General features: G+C 43.0%; 1 protein-coding gene across 4 annotated transcripts in view; it reads left to right on the top strand.

Moving 5' to 3' along the window:
- Window positions 1-24,821, top strand: part of SRGAP1 (SLIT-ROBO Rho GTPase activating protein 1) — a 242,346-nt gene that overhangs the window by 175,408 nt on the left and 42,117 nt on the right. For all 4 annotated transcript variants that reach the window (XM_039502442.1, XM_039502423.1, XM_039502449.1 and 1 more), the window contains exons 7-12: window positions 4,125-4,346; window positions 5,454-5,555; window positions 8,561-8,758; window positions 8,872-8,956; window positions 19,764-19,791; window positions 21,810-21,843. In XM_039502442.1, coding sequence (XP_039358376.1) covers window positions 4,125-4,346; window positions 5,454-5,555; window positions 8,561-8,758; window positions 8,872-8,956; window positions 19,764-19,791; window positions 21,810-21,843 — 669 coding nt within the window. The remainder of the gene's footprint in view (window positions 1-4,124; window positions 4,347-5,453; window positions 5,556-8,560; window positions 8,759-8,871; window positions 8,957-19,763; window positions 19,792-21,809; window positions 21,844-24,821) is intronic.

Raw genomic sequence — 24,821 nt, 5'->3', positions numbered from 1 at the left:
GAGTCTGCACTGTGTGCCCACCCCCTCCGACTTTCACTTGGACTTGGCATCACAATCTCCATTTAACAAGTGAGGTTAAAGTTAAGCAGTGGCGTAGCCAGGTTCTAACAGCAGGGGGAACAAACATTAAAAAAAGGTGCCACCCGCTGCGAAGCAGCAAAGAAAAAAAAAAGAAAAAGCCAAGTCTTGCCACCAAAGACTGAAGAACCCGCTGCCGAATTGCCGCCGAAGACCCGGAGCAACTGAAGAACCTGTCACCGAAGTGCCGCTGAAGACCCAGACATGCCGCCCTGCTGGGAAGCGCCCCTGAGTGAGTGTAAAAATTAAAAAGGCGCCACTTTGGGGGAATGTGCTCAGTGGGAGCAGCCGCTCCGCCCCAGCTACGTTACTGAAGTTAAGGTGACACCTTCTCAATTAGGGCATATTAAGTACAGTTCTGCTGCCCTTTATTCATAGAAAAAGCGTAACAACATTTTATTTTACCTGCGTCCAAATCTAAAGTGAACTTTAACCCAAAACAGCCAAAATTGATCACTTTACAAAGCAGGTCTGATTACTGATCACACAGGCAAAGCGCTTGTGTCTATGCAAATGCAGTCTGCTCCTGAAGTCTTTTGCACAGTTCCTCAATAGATGCTAGAGGAGAGCTTATTTAGATCATCTGTCCAGCTTCAATGGCTACCCATTAGTTGGCTATGGATCTCTTTAACCACAAGGACTTCTGCTTTCAGTTATTGATGAGTGAATCTCACAGAGGTTCAGAAGTTGAGTTCAGTTTGGATACATGTCAAAACGTTTTGGTTGCTTATTCAAACTTTCCAGATGTCTTGGCTCTGCAAGCTAGAGTCTGAAAATCTTGAGAGAATGTGCTTTTGTGAGAGATTTGACAATTCCACTCCTAGCAGCGACAGCAGTTTATCTAAAAGTGTCAGAATCGTAACAGTTTTGGTTCTAGAAATGGAGGAAGGTTAAAAAATGGTGACTCCTATCCTTTCCAAACTGGTTCAGCCATCCCTATTTTTCAGCTGTGGTTGCAAGTCCACTCTGGTGGTAGATTAAACCTTTCATCCTCTCCTTTCTTAGTAGTCTTTGGAATACTGCTTGAGGGAACCTTTCACGGAGTGCAAAAACCTCTGATCTATCCACAACAAATTGTGTTTTGGATTGGGGCATTGTTTGAAAATATATATGTATATTTTAACCCAAGCCTGGGAGTTTCCAAGCTTCATAGAGTTGTTTTGGTTTTGGGGGGAGGGGTTTAGTGTGTCTGGATTTTCTTGTTAAACAAAACTAAGGCAAATTGTCATTCAGTCAAATTTTATTTTTATTCACATATTAATTTTGAAGCACAAATCCAAATACAAACATTAAACTCCATATACAGATCTACTGTGCGGAAGTCTCTGGTTCAAATTCTGGTCTCATTCTCTTGCTGGCAATAAGAGTGCTGTGAAGTGTTGAAGAGGTTATCCTGCTTCACTTGAGAAACCCTTCAGGTTGATTCAGAAGCAGTACTGATAAGCTTCAAAGATAGTCCCAGGCAACCTTATTTACCCAAACAAATGATGATTGTGGTTTTCATTCTTGTGGTTGATTATGATTGCTCAGTCCATTGAGGGATGAATCCTGGCATCCTTGGGACTATCTGAGGCTGAAGGCTGCAACCCCATTTTCACGTGCTTGTAATTGTGATTTCCTCTATAAATCAATAAGTTCTTTCATTAATACAAATCTGAAAGTTCCTATTTTCCTAAATTCAGATTGTAACTGCCTGTAGTTTTAAAACAAGTAACTAACTGGCCACTATAGTAAAATTAGCCATTGCCATTTATATTTCTTTTTCCTCTCAGTTTAGCCTCCCATGAGTTTTCGCTGGAATTAATACTCATAAAATAAAAACAGCTGGTCTGATCCTCTTTCTTACCATCATTTTTTGTCTGTCTTTTCATCCAAGATCATGAGTTAAATTAAAAAGCTTAATTAACACAGAACATAGGGAAAAACAGAGAGAGGTAATTCCTTTACAAATAAATGCTAACACCCTTATTTTTTTAGTCTGGAAACCTTTAAAACATGGATGCAGTTAGATTAAAAAGTTAGGGACTTTGGTTTCAGTAAATGTAACACAAATTTCCAGTGTGGAGGGGAAAGGCTATCGTTGGACATGCACTTGACTGAAATTGAAATCCTTCTTTTGTAGACTTAAAATGGTTCATGTACTGTGTTTTGGGTGGCCATTATCCCATCACCAGTAAATGACCTGCAGTAACCTCTAAGGCTGAAAGCTGTTGCTGATCACAGCAGTTTTGTGGTCAGTAATGTGAATGAAACAAACCTTTTTTGTCATAGATTTCAGAGCAGAATTTGATCTCTTAGGACCAGTGATTAGAGTCCTAAACATGGGGCAAGGTGTGAAAGATTTGTTTCTACTGAAGGTAATTTTTACACTCAGCTATGGTAAATAGTTTGGAAATTCTTTGTATATATAAGACAGAGGGATCAAAGCATAATATTACTTTCCCTACGAGACTATAACAGTTAGAGGGAGGTGTGTATGCATGAATACACAATGGGCTTGATTCGCCCTGCTGGCGTGGGGTGGAATGCAAATTGCCTTTTTGCCCTCCTGCACCATTCTACCTATGGGTTCTGTAAAGGGAAAACAGCTTTAAACTGCAGCTGGGCTCCCAGGGTGACTGAAGACGACTGGGGGATGCACTGAAGTAGCATGTCCCCCAACTGCCCTAGCTATACACCCTCCCTGACTGGTGCCAACCTCCCTTAAGGCTGTAGTGTATCCCTGGGGACACCTTAGTCAGTGGCTCTCAACCTTTCCAGATTGCTGCACCCCTTTCAGGAGGCTGATTTGTCTTGCGTACCCCAAGTTTCACCTCACTAAAAAACTACTTGCTTACAAAATCAGACATAAAATTACAAATGTGTCACAGCTCACTGTTACTGAGAAATTGCTGATTTTTCTCATTTTTACCTTATATTTATAAAATAAATCAATTGGAATATAAATATTGTACTTACATTTCAGTCTGACACTTAAGCCTGTTTTTCACTTGTGAGCCTTGTGTGAAGCCAGAGCCCCAGGCAGTGTGGCTGAAGCATGTTACTTAGCTTTGTGGGGCCCCCTGTGGCATGGAACCCCAGGCAGTTGCCCTGCTTGCCGCCCCTTAATGCTGGCCCTGCAATTGTGACACCCCTAAACCCATACCTCAACCCCCCCCCCCGGGGTCTGCAACCCCCAGGTTGAGAGACACTGACCTTGTTGAATTTAAATTTAGTTGAATACCCCCTGGAAGACCTCAGAGTACCCCCAGGGGTACACGTACCCCTGGTTGAGAACCACTTCCTAGTAGATACTGGACATTTTGTTCTGCTGCAAACACCTCCTGACAGACGTTCTAAAAGTATAAACCAAGGCAGAATCAAGCCTGAAAGCTCTTCTTTTCTTTAAAAATAGGTGTTGATGAATAGTGTTTGCTTAGATATAGCTTTAAAATATTAATAAAAGATGGAAAATGCAAATCAATGCATCAAATTTACTCTGTTTTAGAGGAGAATTTTGTTCTGATTTAAACCAAAAAAATCTCAAAGAGAGGAGAGTGCTTTGGGTGTTAATCTAAGCACAGGACTGACAAACAGGAACTCTCAGTGGCATAGTCAGAATTAAAACTACTTTATTAGGTTGTCTTGGAGAAGTTATATAAGGCCAGATTAAAAAAAAGTCTGTTTCATACACAGAAATGATATTGAAATACCCATTAGCATGTGCAAACTCCCATTTTTCTGTGCAACTGTGGCAATTGCACATGTATATCCAGAAACATTCACTCACTCCTGTGTAGAGGCCTCTGACTTCCCTTTCAAAATTGTCCCTTAATCTCTTTGCTTCCATTTTTCCATCTATCAAATGGGAATAATAGCTACTTATCACCTTGACATGGCTGTTGTGAGGTTTAATTAGTTAGTTTGTAAAGTGCTTTGAAGATGGGAAAAAAAAACCACTGATACTATAAGTTCTAATTGTTGTTATGCAGTTTTTTATGTCATGGCCATTGCGATTTGTCTCTACTTTTTAAATTTGTTTTCTTCTCTCCTTGTTGTGTTATTAGTGTTCCGATCTTGGATACCATGCAAGTCTGAACAGAGCCCTAAGAACATATCTCTCTGCAGAGTATAACCTTGAAACCTCTAGACATGAGGGCCTAGACATCATTGAGAATGCTGTTGACAGCTTGGAGCCACGAAGCGACAAGCAGAGGTTCATGGAGATGTATCCCACTGCCTTTTGTCCGCCAATGAAATTTGAGTTCCAGTCTCATATGGGTGATGAGGTCAGTAGTTAGTGACTTCTTAGAGACAAATAGGGTAAATCCAAACCAATAATTTCTGTTTCTGCACAAAGGAAAACTGCCCTGGTGTGAATTCTGAATTATTTTCTGCAGGATGTGGCTTTTATCCACTTCTACAAAGAATCTAGTTAAAGTGAAATGTAAGCCAGTATTATTTATGCAGACACAAATGGATCAGCAAACAAAACCTTTGGCAGATCTGGAAACATGCTATTCAGAGCTGCTCAAAATAATTCTGATGCAAGAGCACTCCTTTGTTGTTGTGTTTTGTATTACACTATAATGACGTTGGCTCAGAATTCTCTTCGCTTCCAAGATGTGCCTAGCACAGGAACAGAGGCAATAATGGTTTTATATCACCACCACCCAGTGGGGCTTCCCAGTGCAACTTAGAGGGGCCTCAGAGCTGTTTTACACTGCTCTTGGAGCATGATATCTGGAGATTGCCAGAATGCAAGTGGTCTCCAACCGTGCCCCTATTTTCCACAACATTAGGGACTGGTGGAGGCATAGAATGCTACTGCATCTGGGGATTTCCCTTCCAAAAGGGAAATCTTGGATGCCCCAGGCTGGAGCACTGCCGGGGAAAAATTGGTGGGTGCTCTATACCCACTGGCAGCTCCCCACCCCGTCCCCCCACCTCCACCTTCTCCCTGAGGAGGAGGCGAGGAAGAGGCGGGGCTGGGGCGGGGATTTGGGGAAGGAGTCCAGTCGGGGCAAGGAGTTGGGGTGGGGACTTTGGGAAAGGGGTTGGAATGGGGAGCAGGGCAGGGGTGGAGTCGGGGCGGGGGGGCGTGAGCCTCCACCGGCGCCAGGAGAAGTTGGCACCTATGCCTGTAGCAGCCAAAAGCCATATTGCAGAGGAACATCAAGGCTGCTGTCTATTTTCGTAGACTATTGTGACTATTTCTACATCTCATAATACATGCACATCTAAATTTAAAGTATGTATTTTCCAAATCAATTATTTTATTACATTTTTAATAGTTTCAACAGCAAGTCATTTGGCTTTAAAGAGAGTGATAGAAGCCAGCATTGGTGAATTGAAATTTTCTCTGAGTGTAATAGCCATTTTTGATTCTTTGTTAGGTTTGTCAGGTCAGTGCCCAGCAACCGGTACAAGCAGAACTTATGCTCAGGTATCAACAGCTACAGTCACGACTGGCCACACTCAAAATTGAAAATGAAGAGGTGAGATTTGTCTGAGCTTGTTAAGTGTGATAAACAGCATTTTGGGAGAGGGAGGATTTCTACCATGGGAGGCACGCGTCATAGCTCCAGACAGCTCCATGTGGCCCCTCCTGCTTGCCGCTTTGCCCTTGGCCCCAGCCCAGGCAGGCTGGGGTTGGGGCTAAGGTGGCCGACCTGTGGGTGGGACTTGGAGTGGCTGGGTCCCCCAGCCACTGTGGCCATGCCACCCAGCACTCCGGGGCTGGAGGCACTCGGGTGGCCCAGGGCTGAGGGTGGGGGGGGCACTCTGGGCCCCATTGGGGTGAAGAGGGGGGGGGGGGCCTCGGGCAGAAAGGCAGGGCCAGGCCAGGGGCTAGCCTCCCCAAGCTCATGGTTCACCTGCCACCCCTGATTTCCACTGTGTGAAAAACTAAGATACATAATTTAGACCAGTGGTTCTCAACCTGCAGCCCAGTCAGCACAGAGCTGCAGCCCATGTGAGATCCTCAGGGCCATACAGGTAGTATTGGATGCGGCCCACAGTGGTAAATATGTTGAGAACCACTGATTTAGACTAAAATGGTTTAAATCTATACACAATATCAAATATCTATAAACATTTCAGAGGTTAAAAACTGTACCCCAAAGGTGAAATTATGCCTTAATACATCTCGAATGTATCACCGTCAGTCAGAGGAGCTGCACAGAAGGTGTACAGTGCAGAATTTGGCCCTACAGATCATTGAGTCACCTGTAGAAATGGATCAAACCAAAAACACCTCCATGGTTTGGTACAAACATCCATTGTTCTTTTAGTAAAGGCCTGGAATGAAGTCAATAACGAGTCAGTATCAGTTATAAGTGGTTTAAAAATGCTTTCAGTGAGAATTCATTGTGTGTGTGTTTGAGCTTGTATCTATCGATTCCTTTACATTTAGGATTCATTGAAAATATTCTTATTTATCTGGATATTTTTCATCTTAAAAAATACATGATGCTCAGTGTTTCAGCTAATGCTTCTCTTTATTTGACCCATATGTGTAGCGCATTAATTTTGCTTTTTAAAGAAACACTTTTGTATTCCAGCCAGTGCATTTATTTTTAAACCAAATATAGTTCAAGTTACTCACATTTAGGTGGTTGTGGTGGTTTTAAACCAATGGCATTTGTTGAAACTACTGCACTTTCTTTGTAACTACTCAGTCCACCTTTACTGAAACTAATGTATTTAAGCGAAAACCAGCATGTTTCAACTCTTGGCAATACATGTGCATGTCAGCCAATGAGTCTTTGTTGAAACTTGCATAGTAAATTTCCCCCTTTTCAGTACCTCATAGCTAAGGTCATTGGCAAGCCGCTGCAAGGAATCTCCCATTGCAGCTGTTTGTATGGATTTGTTTTTATACAGGAGAACACAGATTCTAGATTTATTCATGTTCCATACATTTGGGATTTTCAAGTTTTAACATTATTGTTTTATATATTTCTAGATAGATAGATAAAAACTGTTACTTTTATTGTCTCCCATAAAATGGAATTTGTCAATTTTGGAGGCAGTTGCTGAGATTCTAAGAAGTATTATTAGCAGAATTACTGAGATCTAATTATTTAATTCCCCCTCCCCTCTCTCTACCATGGTTTTAACAAATGGCTATTCCCCAGAGTGCCAGCTCTGAAGGATGAAGGAATTTTGGCTGAGTTCTATGGCTGCAAAGGCAGAATCTTTGTTATGCTCTTAGCTAGAGCTATTTATACATGGTGATATAGAATGCCTTTCCTGATGATGGCTCACCTAGTAAAAGAAAGTTGCTCTTTCCTTTAAAAAGAATTTAAAAAAACTAAGGGCTCTTCACACCACTCTGGCAGCATGTGGGGGCCTTAAAGTGTGCATAAATTATACTTGCACCCATTTTAAAGAAGTGTAAATGAGAATCTGTTCCTAAAACTAAAAGCCATGGCATTTTCTTATTCTATTCAGACCTTGAAGGCCTGAATCAGAATCCAAATACTTATGTAAACAAACATACAATCGTTTAATAAACTATTTAAATTCAGAAAGTAACTCAGATTCACCATTCAGGAGATGTGGGGGGAAAGCAAGATTAAATTGAGAGAAGATAAGAAAGGGTGTTTAATTGCTCACCACATGAGTGCACAAATATAGGGAGAAGCAAGCAGGAGGCTCATGATAGTAGGCCAGGGCATATGACTGGGGAAGCATTGTTTCACAGAGTCAGATGTGCTTGTGCAAAGGAGGTGTATGTACAAGTGACTTTATGGAGCAAGGGCACAGGTCACCAGCTTCACCTCCAAACATATTCACTACCGAAGAGCTTGATGGTACACACACTATCATCTGGATCTTATCACTTGACTTTTCATTGTGGGGATGCAGTGTATCTCTTGTTCTGTTTCTAGTCATCTATCCACTCTGAATGGGCATACTAGCTACCCAATTCTGCAGCTAGTAGAAGATGCTATGATAGCTGTGTGAACTGTACCTTCTTCCATCTTCTCTTCCTCCATATTGCACCTGTGGGTTATAGACATGATCTTTACAATACATCGAACCCCTTACCAACATATGGTTATTGTTGCACCAGAGTTTCTCATGGCAGCACACAGTGCACTGCCAGCCATGCCATCAGATGTGCTCAATCATATTTTAATCTGGGGAGCCGACAGTTCAGGTTAGAGTACCAGTACTGTTTCTATTCACTACCACTTTTTTTCTACTTTATTGTTCAGAAGCCAAATTCTGAGGTTGTTACTCAGTCAACAGGAGAACAGCCTGTATTTACTTATAGTAACTTATTAAAGCATAGAGACATACCTAGGAACCAATTATCTCTTTTTTTCTATTCTACGCCAGTGTAGAACATGTCACTTGCTATTGTCATACACCGCAGTTCATTCACAAAGCATGTAAGAGTGAATTCATTTCAGTCACTAGTTTCCATTGTAAGCTGCTTCTAGAATTTATGTATCTTCCTTTCTATTCCATAAATTGCACTTATTCACACCAGGTTAAGAAAACGACAGAAGCCACTTTGCAGACAATACAAGACATGGTCACCATTGAGGACTATGACGTGTCAGAATGTTTCCAGCACAGTCGCTCTACAGAGTCTGTGAAGTCAACAGTCTCTGAGACGTACATGAGTAAGCCCAGCATTGCAAAAAGAAGAGCTAACCAGCAGGAGACTGAGCAGTTCTATTTCATGGTATGTTGGTTGCTTCTTCAGCCATGTGATCTGGTCCAAACACCTGTAGTAAGTGTTTTCAAAAGGAATTGAAGTAACAGATACAATTAATCCATTGATCTTCATCTCTGCAGAAATTCAGAGAATTCCTGGAAGGGAGTAATCTCATCACAAAGCTGCAAGCAAAACATGACTTACTGCACAGGACACTTGGAGAAGGTAAATGATGCAGAAGATACTGAAAAGCAATTCTAGGGTGAACACACTAAAATATTTAAAGTGTATGCAGTGGAAAATTACAAAGCTCAGAGTGCTAGTACCCAATAAATACAGGCCTGATTTATTTACCAGTCATAATTCAATGCAATGGTTAGAGCCTTTTCCTGCACAAGAGAAAGCTATAAACTGGTTTTGTTTCTTCAACAGATATTAGTTTGTATTTTACAAATATAACAATGTGGACAAATGAATGCATTTGGGAATGAAACTATTGAATGAAACATCTGTGTTCTGATTTGAGAAATAATACAATACTAGGCACATGCTGAATCAAAAGCGCTGCAAGACGTACTGTTTTTGCTTCCTGAATTTTTTTGCAGAGAGAGTTTTGTAAACATGTAAATGGCAACATTCTGTAAGACCCCTATCCTGCAACTGGAGCCACCAGCACAGACTCTCATGCCCCGCAGAGCCCCACTGTGGCTCCACTCCAGGATGGGGACCTGCCCTTGGGGATCTGATTGCAGGATCAGGTGGTCCTCAAAAGAAGAACTAGGGAAGTGTCACCAACTGGCACACTGAAGTACCAGGGAGGGGGAGACAAGCAAATGAACCCATTTACCACAAGACAGCATTAGCGAGTGGGGGCCCAAGAGATGGGAGGAAGCAAGATGTTGGGGAAAGCAGAAATAATGGAAATTTTGTGATAAAATCTGTTCTCAAAAAAGTTCCACCTGTTCAGTCAGGATGGCAGATCCAGATTTGCATCCAGATCACAGATATAGTTTGAATAAAAATCCAAACTCAGAAGGAATCTAAAATTTTGATAGCATCTGGATCCTGATCACCCCGATCAACCTATGTCTTTTTACAGACAGATCATGTACCTGGGGTTAATATCGGATTTGTTTGTCAAAGTTAAATAGACCACCATTAAATCAATTATCAAGTGGTCAAGCCAAGCAGAATCATGAGTAGACTGTCCAGGACATGCAGGTGAATGAGAGACAGACACTTGGGATGGAATTAATCGTACGCCACAACCCTATTAATTGTACCTTGCGGAGGGGAACTACACTGCCTGCCCTGTGCTCTCACAGGACTTTAACCACAAACCAAAAAATAACTTGGGTACTGCAGTGATAGAGGCCACAGGGCTGGGGATTGTTTCATTCCGCAAAGACTCCAAGTCCCTCTCCTCTGCTGAGAACAAGGTCCAACAGTGAAATCCTGGGTCTTGGTTACCTCTGGGAGCTGGCCTTTTTAGTCTTTATACACACAGGACACCAGCCACAAGTTGCAACGAGTCAGTGGTCATACCAGCATTACATGAATTTTGGAATTCTTCTGCTTTCAACCCAGTTGTGCCTCCAGGAGGCTGCAGGGAAGGTGGAAAAATCCACTGGACCTCATGCCAGTTTGCCCTAATGGGAAAAATTCCTTTCTGATCCCTAGAAACAGGTGACTGGTTAGACCAACAGCATCATAAATGGCACAGCTCCAACTCTACAACAAATGAAGGGGAGGGAGGGGCAGCTAACAGTAGAGTAAGAGACTTTTGAAACACCCAAACTAGCTTAATAAGTGAGGGAAGAGAGGTGCATCCAGCAGCCCGCCATTCAGGTGGGCCCATCTCCCCTGGCCCAGTTAATGACTAAGTGGAGGACTAAAGGAGAAGGGAGCAGTGGGACAGCCCCCATTCTGCCATCCTTGTGCTTCGGTCTTCTCTCACTCCCTGCTGTCCCTGCTGTACTGAAGATGGTGAGAGGGTAATTAGAGCAGGTGTCTTTTGAGTATAGATAAATCCTATAACAAGCAGTCTTAAAATTCTTCACTGGTTTCTTTAAACAGATACATGGTCATCCTGAAAAAGGATTCTGTAAAGTCTATTATCCAAAAATTAACTTAAACTTCCACAGCTGTTTGGGAAACTGATTCCTCTCAATTTTATTTATTTATTTATTTGTTTGTTTAGAGAAAGAGAGAGAGTGTGTGTTGGTAATTTATCGTTAAACTGTGACATAAATTGATAGTTTATACAGACACAGTTTCTATGAATTTTGGTGGAAAAACAAATTGTGCATAAGTTGTAATGCCAAGTCATGTATTTCTGACAAAACTGAATTTGGAGCCTCTTGAAATGGTACTACATTAATTAAAACTAGATATGGGTACACCTTGTATACATAGAATAGATTGAAAGAGAGAAAAGGAAGCTATTTTGGATGTACCTATTATATGGCTTAGTAGTTAACAGAAACATGTAGAGACTTGAGTTCTCTTTTCCCTTCGCATACATTCATGTAGCATATGATTGCTACCTTCATGACTTTCATTGTCCCACAGAATTGTACTGGAACTCTCATGTAATACCACCCCCAAATACAGTTCCTTTGTGGGCACATTTGCTGGAAGTGGCAGAGCCCTACCAAAATTAGGACAAAACTCTGAGCAGGTGGCAATGCTTTGTCAGGTTGGGTATGTTCTTAACATCACTACACTGTAAAACTAAGGTTATGTCTACACTAGGAGCGAGGGGTGTGATTCCGTAGCTCACATAGACATACTCATGCTACCTTTCATTGAGCGGGCGCTAAACACAGTGATGTAGCCATGGTGGCACAGACTAGCTGAGCCAGGTATGTATCCATGGGGTTCAGGCAGGTTTTACTGAGCACAGTTAGCCAATGCCACTGCCATGCTACCATAGCTAACCTACTGAGCTAGCACAAATATGACTACTCAAGCTAGGGAATCTCACCCATAACACCTACTGTAGACATAGACTAAAACAAGCTAAACACTGCAAGCAAATGTTACCTGAAGCCAGAAGACACAGCTTTTTAGCTGAGGTGATAGGCTACCAAAGTTAGTTTAGTTGCTAAAGTTCAGTTTTTATTTCAGTATTTATTTATTGTGGTGAACCTGTATCTTCAGATTTGGAAAAATAAGTAAGAGATGTTCGTCTTTGAGTGCTTGCTCATGTCCATTCCACGTTAGATGCGTGCGCAGTGCATGCACTATTACTGGAAATTTTTCCCTCAGTGGTATCTGTCAGACCAGCTTTATCACCCTCTGCTGCCGCACGCTTATGCACCGGTATAAAGGGCACTGCCAGCTCCACACCCTCTCTGTTCCTTCTTACCACCTGGGACGGTTACTGGAACAGCTCCTCTTGCTTCGGCAAGGCATTTTTTTCCTCTTAAACTTAGTATGTTAGTGTAGTAGTAGTGTAAAATAGTATTCGGGTAGATAGTTAGTCCCCGCCCTTTAGTGTAGAGAGGCTCCCTTTTTCCCTGGGGCCAGGCATGCCCCAGTCCCTGGGCTTCAAGCGTATGCCAGTGAGCGACGTACACTCCAGTTGTCTGAAGCTTCTGGGAGAGACTCGCATACAAGAACGCTGTCAAATCTGTCGGGACCTTAAGTCTTGTATGAAGAAAGACCGAGAGGATAGACTGAGAGCTATCCTAATGGAAGCCGCTCTTAGACCAGCGTCGGAGCCAAGCTGATTGGATTGGGCACCAAGCGCTTCAGTGCGAAGCACCCCTCTGGCACTTCATGTTTCTCAGCACCGTTCTTTATCTCCAGTGCCGAGGAAAAAACATAAGAATCAGCACTCCAAGAGAAGACACTCCCTAGTGTCAAGAAAAGGCAAACAGGAGGAAGGCAGTGGAGTGCAACCCACATCAGGCCACTCCTCCATCCCCAGTCCTATGGCAGCACCATCAACTCTGCCCCAAGAGCAGTTGAGCTCGGTGCAGGAACACGCCCCCTCCCCACCCCCGGCTGTGCCAGGAAGTCATTGCTGTGCAAGTGGGATTGCAGTGCCTTCTACCCCAGAGGCCTTTAAAGCAGCCAGGGACTTATTATCTCTCCTGGTGCCACTGACCCCAGTGGGAGAACCGCCTGCTCTGATGAGCATGAGCAGAAGGAGAGTATGGAGCTCCAAGCTTTTTCCCAGCACCAGGGCCCTTGGTACCTTCCAGAGGCAAGCCAGCCCTTCTTTCATCTGTGAGCTCATCTCCGGTCTGGCACCAGTCCCCACACCTGTGGCACCAACTGGCAGAAGCAAGGGGTACCGCTCCCCTGTGGTTACCTCAAGAGGCCTCCTCTTTGGAATCTAAGGTGGAGTCCTACACCCATCCCAAGAGTCGCCAGCAGTATCCATCCTACATCCCACCAGATCCCGGTGCAGGTCCCTCCACTGGCACCTGGCTGGCAGGGCAGTGGCTGATGCAGTGGCCATTCTGGAGCCTATGGGGTTTTCCCCCGGTACCGGGGCTGTCATCCCACCAGTCCTGCTCAGGTCTGAGAGGCTGGCTCCTGCACTGCTCCATTTGGCACCAGAATCCGACTCTAGTACCAAGCCTGTTACCGACGTGCAAGATGTGGGCCTGATGGAAGTAATAGGGGCAAAAGAAAAGGAGAAAGCTCTTCATCCAGTACAGGCCTCTTACTTCTCCTCCCCGAGTCTGTCTTGGGTCCGAGCAGGAGAGCCCCTCAGGAGCTTTTAAAGAGAATAGCTGCTAATCTGTGACTAGAGGTTCAGGTGTTCAAAAAATCCATAGCCTCACTGACATTTTGGCTGAAGCAGCGCCATCTAAGTTGGCCCATCAATGAGGCTGTTAGAGGTCCAGTCAGAGCACTGTGGCAGACCCCATCTTCTCTCCCTCCCACTTCAAAGAGGGTAGAGGAGAAATACTATGTGCCAACCAAAGGGTATGAGTACTTATATTCTCACCCTCCTTCTGTGTCTCTAGTCATAACAGCGGCCAATGAGAGGGACAGACAAGGCCAGGCAAGTTCTACCCCCAAACAGAAAGACTTAAAGAGTCTAGATCTGTTTGACAAAATTTTTCTTCAATGAGCAGATTGCAGCTTCGTATGTCTAACCAGCAAGCCCTGCTGGGGCAGTCCGATTACAATATGTGGGACTCTGATGAAATTTAAAGACTCGCTGCCTCATGATGCCAGGCAAGAGTTTTCTGCCCTCTTAGAGGAGGGAAAGAACATATCCAGAGTCTCAGTCCAGGCAGCCCTGCACACCGCTGATGCGGCAGCCAGAATGATGGCTTCCGCAGTGGCTATGAGGCAGTGCTCTTGGCTGCAGTCCTTGGGGCTACCACAGGAGGTCCAACAGACAATCCAAGAACTCCCATTCGAGGGTACTTCACCATTTTTTGAGCAAACGGACACAAAGATCCATGGCCTGCAGGACTCAAGGGCTACCCTCAGATCACTGGGTCTCTATGCTCCAGCTCTTTTGAGGAGGCATTTCAGGCCTAATCAACTGACGCGCTTCTCAGCTCTGCCACCGTGACAGAATCTAAGGTGGAGATTCTTGAGAATCCTGCTCAAGAAAAGGACCAGGAGTTAGAAGTGTTGTCAACCATTCCCATCCACCTCAACCTCACTGCTGGGGTCGCATAGATACTCAGGAGGTCCCAACCAGAACTTTTGAAGGTGCACCTGACATCTGATTCTGCTCCTGAATCTTTTGGTTTTGGACCAACTTTCCCACTTCAGCCCAGCATGGTCCTTCATCACGTCAGACCGCTGGGTACTGAATACAGTGGTGAACAGTTATACTCTTCAGTTTTCCTCCACCCCTCCCTCCCACCTCCATCCCTCTTCAGGGACCCTTCTCACTAGTAACTTCTAGCCCCAGAGGTGAAAGCACTCCTACAGGTGGGGCCGTGGAAGAGGTGCCTTGAAACGTGAGAGGGAAGGGGTTTTACTCCCGATATTTCCTAATCCCAGAGGCAGGGGGGTTTCTTTGACCCATCCTGGGCTTGCGCCTCCTCAACAGTTATTTTAATAAACTGAGGTTCTATATGGTCTCCCTGGGCTCCATCATTCCCTTCCTGGATCCAGGGGACTGGTATGCCACCCTTGACTTCAGGGACACCTATTTCCATCTTCCAAGGCCACAGGAAATTCCTCAGGTTCGTAGTAAACCAGTCCCATTACCAATTCACTGTCCTCCTCTTTGGTCTGTCTGCAGCACCCTGGGTTTTTACGAAATCTATGGCAGTGGTAGCAGCCTTCCTTAGAAGGCGAGGGGTCTGAGTCAACCTGTACGTCGACGACTGGCTGATCAAGGGCCACTCAGAGGCTCAAGTAAAGAACAGCGTCAGCCTGGTCCAAGCCACCTTCTGAGCACTGGGCCTGTTGATAAATGAACAAAAATCGACTCTCATTCCAGTCCAGAGAATAGAGTTTATCGGGGCAGTGCTCGACACAGACCAGAGCTTTCCTTGCAGAGGCTCCATTCCAGACAATGTCAGATCTGATATCCAGAGTCAAAGTCCACCCCGTCACAACAGCCAAGGTTTGCCTCAAGCACCTGGCATACATGGCTGTGTGCATTTACATGGTACGACACGCAAGGCTGTGCCTCAGACCCCTACAGACATGGTTAGCTTCAGTGTTCTCATTGAACAGACATCACTTGGACTCAGTGCTTAGTGTTCCAGCCCTGGTCCTCGCCTCCCTTGGTTGGTGGAAGGACCCCTGGTCGGCATTTAGGGGCCTTCCTTTTGTCCCATCAGTGTCTCTAGTTTTGGATGCTTCCATCTAGGTTGGAGAGCCCATCTCGATCGCCTAAGGACTCAGGGCTTGTGGTCCCAGGAAAAGTTTTCCCTACACACAAATGTCAGAGAGCTCAGAGCGGTCCACTTACCTTGCCAAGTGTTTCTTCCCCAGATCATGGGCAAAGTAGTATGAGTGCTTACAGGCAACACGGCAGCCATGTTCTACATTGACAGACAGGGAGAAGTGCAGTCCTCCACCCTGTGTCAGCAGACCGTCCATCTGTGGGACTTCTGCTTGCAACACTCCATTCACCTCATGGCTATCCGTCTTCCAGGAGCCCGGAAAGCCCTGGCAGATCGCCGCAGCAGATCTTTCTCCTCTCACCACGAATGGTCTCTTCACACAGAGAGTACCAGGTTAATCTTCCAAAGGTAGGGATCTCCCCAGGTAGACCTGTTTGCAACCAGACAGAACAGGAAATGCCCTCAAGTTTGCTTGCTTCATGGTCACAGCCCAGATCCCTTTCAGCCACCTTCCTGCTTCCATTGGCAGAGCTCCTAATCTATGTGTTTCCTCCAATTCCTCAGGTCCTTCTGAAAATCAAGCAGGACAAGGTGAGTGTTATCCTTATAGTGCTGGCATGGCCACACCAACATTGGTTCAGCACGCTGCTACACGTCAGTAGTGCCTCTGCTACCCTCCTACTCCGTGCAGACATGATCTCGCAAGACCACGGATGTTTACTCCACATGAACCTCGTGGCCCTTCATCTGACTGTATGAACGTTCCATGGTTGAACCCGGAGGAACAAGCTTGTTCAGAACAAGACCGCCAAGTCTTTCTAGGTAGTAAAAAGCCGTCTACTCGTGCTACCTACCTGGCCTAGTGGAAGCATTTCTCTATATGGTCTTCCCAACAAAGTCTGTCTCTTACTTGGTCTTCCCTTCAATCTATACAGGAATACCTGCTCCACCTAAAATAGCAAGGTCTGGCCCTTGCATCTATCAAGGTACACCTAATGGCGATCTCGGCCTTTCACCTGCCAGTGAGTGGTAGGTCAGTTTTCTCACATGAGATGTCCATCCACTTGCTTAAAGGGTTAGAGAGACTTTACCTGGAGACTTGCAAGCTGATTCTACCCTGGGATTTAAACCTGGTCCTGTCAAGAGTCAGGGGCCCTCCTTTTGAGCCGCTAACATCATGTCCTCTGCTGTTTCTCTTCTGGAAGGTTGCCTTCCTGATAGTGATTACCTCAGCCAGAAGGGTCTCAGAAATCAGGGCCCTTATGTCAGAACCACCATACACAGTGTTCTTTAAGGACAAGATTCAGCTGTGTCCCCACTTGGCCTTCCTTCCAAAGGTGGTTTCACAGTTCCATAGTAACCTGCCAATTTTTCTTCCCAAAGCCACATGGGAATTCAGAAGAGCCACAGCTTCACTCACTGGATGTCAGACATGCCCTAGTCTTCTACATTGAGAGGATTAAGCCGTTCCGTAGATCTATGCAACTCCTTGTGGCAGTAGCAGAAAGGATGAAAGGCCTGCTGGTTTCAGCCCAGAGAATCTTATCCTGGATAGCCTCCTGTATTCGGGCTGCTACGAGCAGGTGGACTTTCCACCTCCTGCTGTCTTGACCGCTCATTTGACAAAAACTCACCCCTCATCAGCTGCGTTTCTGGCCCAGATCCCAATTCAAGATATCTGCTGGGCTGCAACCTGGTCATCAGTGCATACCTTCTCCTTCCACTATGCCAGCACCCAGCAGGCACAAGATGATGCCAGATTTGGCAGAGCAGTGTTGTAATATGCATGTCCATGAACTCGGAGGCCACTCCTTGGGTACTGCTTGTGAGTCACCTAACGTGGAATGGACATGAGCAAGCATTCAAAGAAGAAAAAACAGTTACTACCTTTTCCGTAACTGTTGTTCTTTGAGATGCGTTGCTCATGTCCATTCCATAATCCACTGTCCTAATCCTCTGTTGGAGTTAGCCAGCAAGAAGAAATTGAGACGGTGCAGGGCCAGCAGGGCCCATTATACTGACACATAAGCGTGTGGCACCAGAGGGAGCTAGAGCCGGCCCAGCGGATACCACTGAGGGAAAAATCACTGGCAATGATGCACATGGCACGTGCACTCCTAACATAGAATGGACATGAGCAACACATCTCGAACAACAACAGTTACAGAAAGGTTAGTAACTGTTTTTTTTAATCATGTCAATAACAAATATAGGAAACATACTAATTATCAAACTGGTTCAGTCCCGTGGCCCATCTAGTCCAGTATCCTGACTCCAACAAGAGCTAATACCAGTGCTTCAGAGGAAGGTAAAAGAAACCTCATATTAGGCAGAATAATGAGCCCCTCACAGCAGATCTCATCTTGATCTCCAGTAGCTAGCGATGGGACTAAACCTTGAAGTCTGAAGGTTTTTTCCAGAATTTGTTTGCATTAGCTATTATGACTCTAATATTCTTTTTAGCCATATAAATGTCCAATCCCTTTTTTAATCTTGTTAACTTTTTGGCCCCAATGAAATCCTGTGACAGAGTTCCACAGTTTCAAAATATAGTGTATGAAAATGTTTTTCCTTCAATTGATTTTGAATTTGCCACCTTTTAATTTCATGGACTCTCCCTAGTCTACCTTCTCTAGACCATTCATTATTTTACATATTTTTATCATGTCCCTTCATATTCATTTTCTTTCAAAGGTAAATAAAACAGTCTTTAATTCTCTCCTCACGTGAAAGATTTTTCCATGCCCTGGACCATGCGTGGCAGGTGGACCCCCACTTTGGGGAGGCTAGCCCCATGGTCCAACCCCTTCCATACGAGGCCCCGCCCCCCACAGCTGGGGACCTGAGCCCCCCACACCTCCCTTCTATTGCCAGAGAAGCCCCTGGCCAGCCAGAACCCTGAGCCCTAACCACCCCTGCCACCAGAAGAGCCCCGGGTCAGCCCTCGCCAACCGACCAATCCAAGCCCCAGCCAGAGCAGACTCAGCCGGACCACTGACCCGAGCCTCGGCCAGAGCAGACCCAGCCACAACGGCCGGCCCGGGACCAGAGCAGACACAGCCCAGCCTCCCAAGGCAACGGCTGCAGCCAAGGAAGGCAGAGCCTTCCCTGGCCTATTATACCCGCCGCCCATGCCCTTGATCTTTCTTGTGACCCTTCTCTGAACCTCCTTTAGTTCTGCAAAATATTTTTTGAGAAGGAGTGACCAGTAGTATGCGCAGAATCCAGATGAGGCTGCACCACTTATTTGTATAATGGCACTATAATATTTTGCATATTTTTCTCCATCTGTTCCTATGTATCCTAACATCTTATTTGCCTTACTGACTGCACCTACCTTCTCTAGACCATTCATTATTTTATATATTTCTATCATGTTCCCTCTTATTCATTTTCCTTTCTAAGATAAACAATTTTTATCATTGCAAAAGGTTAACAGCAGGGTGACTCAATGTTCCATGTTAAGTCCTATTTAGTTTAATATATTTAATTATCTAGAGGGAGGGAGATGAGTGGTATGAGCAGTGAGGTAGAAAAGTTTGCAGATGACTAACCTAAATAATTGTCAAATCCAGAGAAGACTCAGGAACTTCAGAGGGCTTTAACGAAGCTAAGTGAATGGGCAACACAATGGTAAATGAAATTAATTATTTATAAATGCAAAACAATGCTCCTTGGGAAGCTAAAAATTAAACTACTTATACACCTCACAGTTATAAATTAACTATATCAACTCAGGAAAGTGACTTGGGCATCACTATGGACAGCTCAATGTGCAGCATTGACACACTCTTAAGAGAATAAAGAAATTGTTATTAGCAAGCAGTTACAGTCAAGAGCTCTGCATTTTTGGCATTGAACAAGTTTAGGCACCAGCCCAGATGCAATCTAATCCTGGCATAGCTCTATTTAATATTGATTTAGTCATTAAAATATGAGTGTAAGCAATGGAGGCTATTTGAAATTTTGCATCACATTATTTACATTACCAAATGGTTCTTTAAGAGAAAATGTCTGAGAAGTAGCTTTATACATGGATTATTTTGGTTATTTAAAACTATGGAGATGGACAATAACCTCACATTACCCTGAATCGTTGTAGAGTTGTAAATCTTGTGAAATAAACTTGGGTTAAAAATAATTCAGTATGAATAGTAAACTAGCAACCATAAGTATAGTTACATACAAAAATAAGCTTTTATTTCCATAAGCTACAACTGAATAGTTCCTTGTTCATTGAACTCCTCTAGGTCACAGAGCTGAATACATGACCACAAGGTAAGATTTTTTTACCTCTTTTGTGTTGTAGGGAACTACACCGATAATAAAGTTTCAAAAATCATCTATATGAAGAATGTGATGACTTTGAAACCAGAGTATTGTTAAATAAATTGTATAGAAGCATACTTGCACCACACATTCTAGCATCTAACTAAGCTAATGCTGTGACTTCAAATTGATAAAGGACTGACTTGTCCTTCTTTTTCTGGAATTATAAAGTACTTTTGTGAACTGTTTAGTCAATGTCAAGTATTGAGAAGAGAAGCCTTCATAAAATCTCATAAAGTTGAAACACATCAATTTAAAGGTTAATTTTTTGCTTTGGTGAATAGGAATGAAATCTTTTTTAACATTTCTGCACTCTTATGGTGTAATGCAATGTTCCAAATTGTCACTTTTGTAAGATATCTCTTCTCAGGTATAGTTTCTACTGCTACCAAAGCACTACTGTGGAAACAGAAATGTTAGGGGAGAAGGATTTATTTAAAGATTAATTAAAAGTAATTTCCAGTAAAATATCAGCCCAGAGTCTCGCCACCATTTTTTTAGGTTTTAAAGTAATTTTTTCCTAACTTTTAAAAAAAGGTTTTTGGTCTTCTATTGGTGCTTGAAAGAGCCATAGAAACAAAGGATCCTGACTGACTATATAGGGACACTAACTACACACCGACTACTGTCAAGTGCACAAAATAAATTTTGAATTAGAGAAGAATACTTATTTCAGTAATCTCTTTTGGTTCTAGTCATCCCATGTGTTACAATAGTAACAATACTATGTGAACATTTAGCAGACAGAAGTGCATCATGGGTTTTTCATGTTGATGTTATTCCTTTAATTCCTCTAGCTAAATTGCAGTGTATTTTTGTTTCTTGTGAAAAGAAATTTGCAGTTTGAATCTGAGAGGCTAACCTGTTTAACAGTTACTGGCTCCAGATGAAAATGTCCATCAATTGTTTTTTGAAGTCCCTGAGGAAAACAATGCCCAGCATTAATTTTCATTTGAAGTTTCTTCACCATGAGGCAACTTCTCTGCTTAATAAAAGAGGTGCTTAGAATGTTGGTGTGTCATGCTGTGGTTGGCAGGATGGATTTCCGTTCCTACTGCACATTTCGTGAATGATAATATAAAATAAGACCATTCCAATCATACGCTTTTGGGGGAGTGTACAATAAACTTTAAAAGAGGATTTGTAAGAGATGTCAGAATTATCAGTGAGGAATTTCTTTTTAGCAGGATTTTTCCTCTCTTTATTGTGTTACACTTAAATCTTGTGAAATTTCTTTGTTTGACAAGTACAATTTTTGTTTTCCTTTTTTCCTCTTAAAATGTTTTATTACTTTGCCACGAGCTTACAGATATTTTATTGTATGACTTAATTCTACCTTGCTCAGTAATCATATTCCCTTCCCTTAGGCCTCCAAACCTTCCCCCTAAACCCCAGAAACACAGGAAGCCCAGACCCCAATCACAATATAATGCTAAGTTGTTTAATGGTGATTTGGAATCATTTATCAAGGTAGTGGCACCAGCTCTCTGGGTGGCTGATCTCAACACTTCTTGCTGTAATGGTCAAAACCTTATGTAAACTGAGGCAGATCATGATGTTCAATATATGACCCAGCTGATCAATATAATACTTCCTAAAGTCAGAGGGAAACAGAAGAATACAATATTCACATTGAACTTCCTTACAATTTATTTAATCCAAGTATGGATGGTAGTGGGAGCCTGTTTTTGGTAAGGAATTTGCAGTTCATTAAAAATATAAAAATTTAATGTTATATCCCACAATCTGCCATTATTTCCTAATAGCAGTTTTAGTCACTTTAAATAAATCAGAACCCTATGTACAACCAATATTACACTGGGTCTGAAATCCAGGTTTTCATTCCCATGACTTCAGGAATTCATTATATTGTGTGAAATTGTGAGAAGCATACTTCTGTATCTTGTATCTTTGCTGTATTTACTATCTTCTTCTTTTTCTTACTTTATTTCTAATAATGCTTCTAGCCGAGGACGAAGAAACTCTCACACCAGACACCAGGTATAGTTCTAGTGAAAAGAAAGCCGACTCTTCCTCACTAACAAGTTGTATTCATGCCTGGCTTTAAATTAATTTTCCAGTTGACCTTACAGGGGAGGTTTGCATTAAGAAATTAGATTGTTTCATAACTCAATTTTGGCTGCCATAGTCATCCTAAGAATGACTGTGGAGAGATGAACTATAAATTTACAGATATTCCCTTATTCATTAGCAGGCACTTCCTCCCCACAATGTCCTGTGTTGAATGGGAATAAAACTTCAAGTGAACTCTAGTAGTAAGGTTTAGGTAATCAGTTTACAAATTTTAAAAATGTTTTTCAAAAAGACAACTTCTGGAAACTCAGCCTGGGATCTGAGAGTCAAGCTGGGTTCTTTTCTTCTTGTACATCATCACAGGTAGTAAATATTTTGCAGGACAAATTCCACCCTCAATGGCACAAATATGATCCCACTGTCTTCAAATTGAGCTTTCGGTGACACCTACGCAACTGCACTGAAGGCTAATGGTATTACACAGATGTCATTTTGTGATATAAAGACATAATAGTAAATCATAGCACTGGGCAAAACATAAACATCATTATAATCAATTATCCGTGCAAAGATACAAATAAAACAAAAATTAACACACACACATATTAAAGAAAATAAAATGCATTGCCTTCCAGCACAATCCAGATCTTGGAACAGGCACTATGAGACAGGCTGGGTGAGAGCTCAGCCACAAGGAAAGAGGCTGTTCCCCTGCATGTCCAGTCTTAAAAAAAAAGGTAGCCTAATGACCGATTCAATAAGGCCGGGGAAAGGGCCCCTAGTCAAAGAATTAGTTTTGTATGGAAAAGATGAGTCATTTTGCCTGGCCCCACAACAGAATTACAGCTAGAAAAAAAGTCTCATTATTACATAACTGCTTTAACAAGACATGCTCACCAGTCCGCAATACATGCTTGTTAATAGCAAATATTTGATCTGAATTAATGGCAGTGGAAGGGGTCAGTCTTGGTGACATCTAGCAAAAGCAGATTCCTTCCTCAAATGATTTTTTCCACCAATGGATCAAAAATCTATGGCCTGTTACTTTTGATTAGCAATGAGCTGGACAAATGTGAAAACTAAGGTTGAATGAATGTTTTAGTGTTGTGAGGCTACTCCTAAAACAAGCATTAAAATAGTCATGTTTACTCTGGTAATTTCTTACTGCAAACAATACCCTTTTAGCAGCTTTACATTCCTTGTATAGATAAGTATGCTAGGAGTAGATGTGATATATGTTCTAATATTTTGCTGTTCTGTAATTGTTGTAGTATTACTAGGTCAGCAGCTGAACTGTGCAAATCTTGTGCAAATTAATTTATCTGTTACTGAATCGCTACACAACCTGACATGTAAATTTTGGTGTAATTATTGTTGTTGATTCTTAGCCATAACCCTCCCGCTGCCTTTTTTTAAATAACATTCTAAAATTTACTTTATTTAAAGTAGAATAGTTGCTGGAATTATGATAAATAACCCCATTAAAGCATTATAATGTTGCACACCAAAGCAATAGTTAGGTTGTCTCAGCAATTCCATTGTAGATTTTTTCCCCAAACATATAAGAATATATATATATTTGCCCATTGTCTTCCAGTAAGAAACTAGACACGCAAATTGCAGAAGTGTGGCATATAGAATCTTTGTCTGGGCTTAATTCTTAGCTCTCCCTTCTTTACGTCTAATTTAGTTTAACATGAAACTAAAGGACTACTTTATAAGAAGAAAAAAAAAGTTACGTATTTTGAGTGACGGAGGATTTTTTTGTTTGTGGTTTTGTAACTCAATCTGTTGTTATATTAAATTTTGAAATAAATTAGTTCATATTTGAGATTCATTTTTCTAAAAATATTGTAGCCACCAAATAATGATTTTTGAAGGTACCTTTTGGTTATGAAAAAAGTTTATTTTTCAAGCATAAGCAGTAACTACTGTATTTTTAACCATATATGTTCATGTCCTCAGTGCATATTTGATGACTCCTTCAGAGTCCTTAATCTCCATTGGGTAAATAGTATCATAGGCGGCAGGTTTGTATAATTTTTGGTGGGGCCCAAAATGGTGGTGCCCCCCCCGCTCCCGCCCTGTAAGCCGATATAAAATGAAACTACAACGCGTCAGTGCCACAAGATTACAAGGGTCAATTAAAAGTGGAAAGTCAGAAGCAGCACTTGCCTACTTCAATATACAGTATTATATTTTGTTGCATCTGTTGTGATGAAGTGGGAATGTTCTTAATATTTTCTCTGAATACTGTGTGGGTGCCTCAGTTTCCCCTGCAAGATGCCAACTGAAGGTGTTGGGGACAAAGAGATCAGGTGGCCTCCTTGTCCAGAAGAGACACAGAGGCCAGAGGAGGGAGTGTCAGTTTGGAGCTGGCTGGGGAAATTGGGAGAGACCCAGAACTTGGTTCTGGGCTCCCCACCCCCCAAGATGGACCTGACAGAGGGGTTCTGTTTTCTGTACCAACAAGCTCTGTTTAAATTGTGTTCCCGTCATCTAATAAACCTTCTGTTTTACTGTCTGGCTGAGAGTCACATCTGACTGCGGAGTTGGGGTGCAGCGACCTCTGGTTGCCCCAGGACCAGCCTGGGCAGACTCACTTTGGAAAGTGCATGACGTGGAAGTGCATGCTGAATGCTCCGAGGTCAGACCCAGGAAGGTGTAAGCTTCTTGCCCTGGAGACAGTATGCTCCGAGAGAGGAGGCTCCCCCAGAGTCCTGACTGGCTTTGTATGGAGATGTTCCAAAGCATCACAGCATTCCCTTCCACACCGTGCACTTCCCAGAAGTCCGCACAGGCACTGACACTCCCTCCTCCGGCCTTTGTCTCTTTTCCAGGCATTAGGAAGCCACCTGATCTCTCTGTTCTCCAACATCTTCAGTTGGCACCTTGCAGGGGAAACTGATTTGGGAGAAATGAAGTAAAAGCTGCCCAAACCGAGC

Source organism: Mauremys reevesii, linkage group 1 (genome assembly GCF_016161935.1).
Source record: "Mauremys reevesii isolate NIE-2019 linkage group 1, ASM1616193v1, whole genome shotgun sequence".
Classification (NCBI taxonomy): Eukaryota; Metazoa; Chordata; order Testudines; family Geoemydidae; genus Mauremys; species Mauremys reevesii.
The sequence above is the reverse complement of the archived record's forward strand: the minus strand, read 5'-3'. Positions and strand labels throughout refer to the sequence as shown.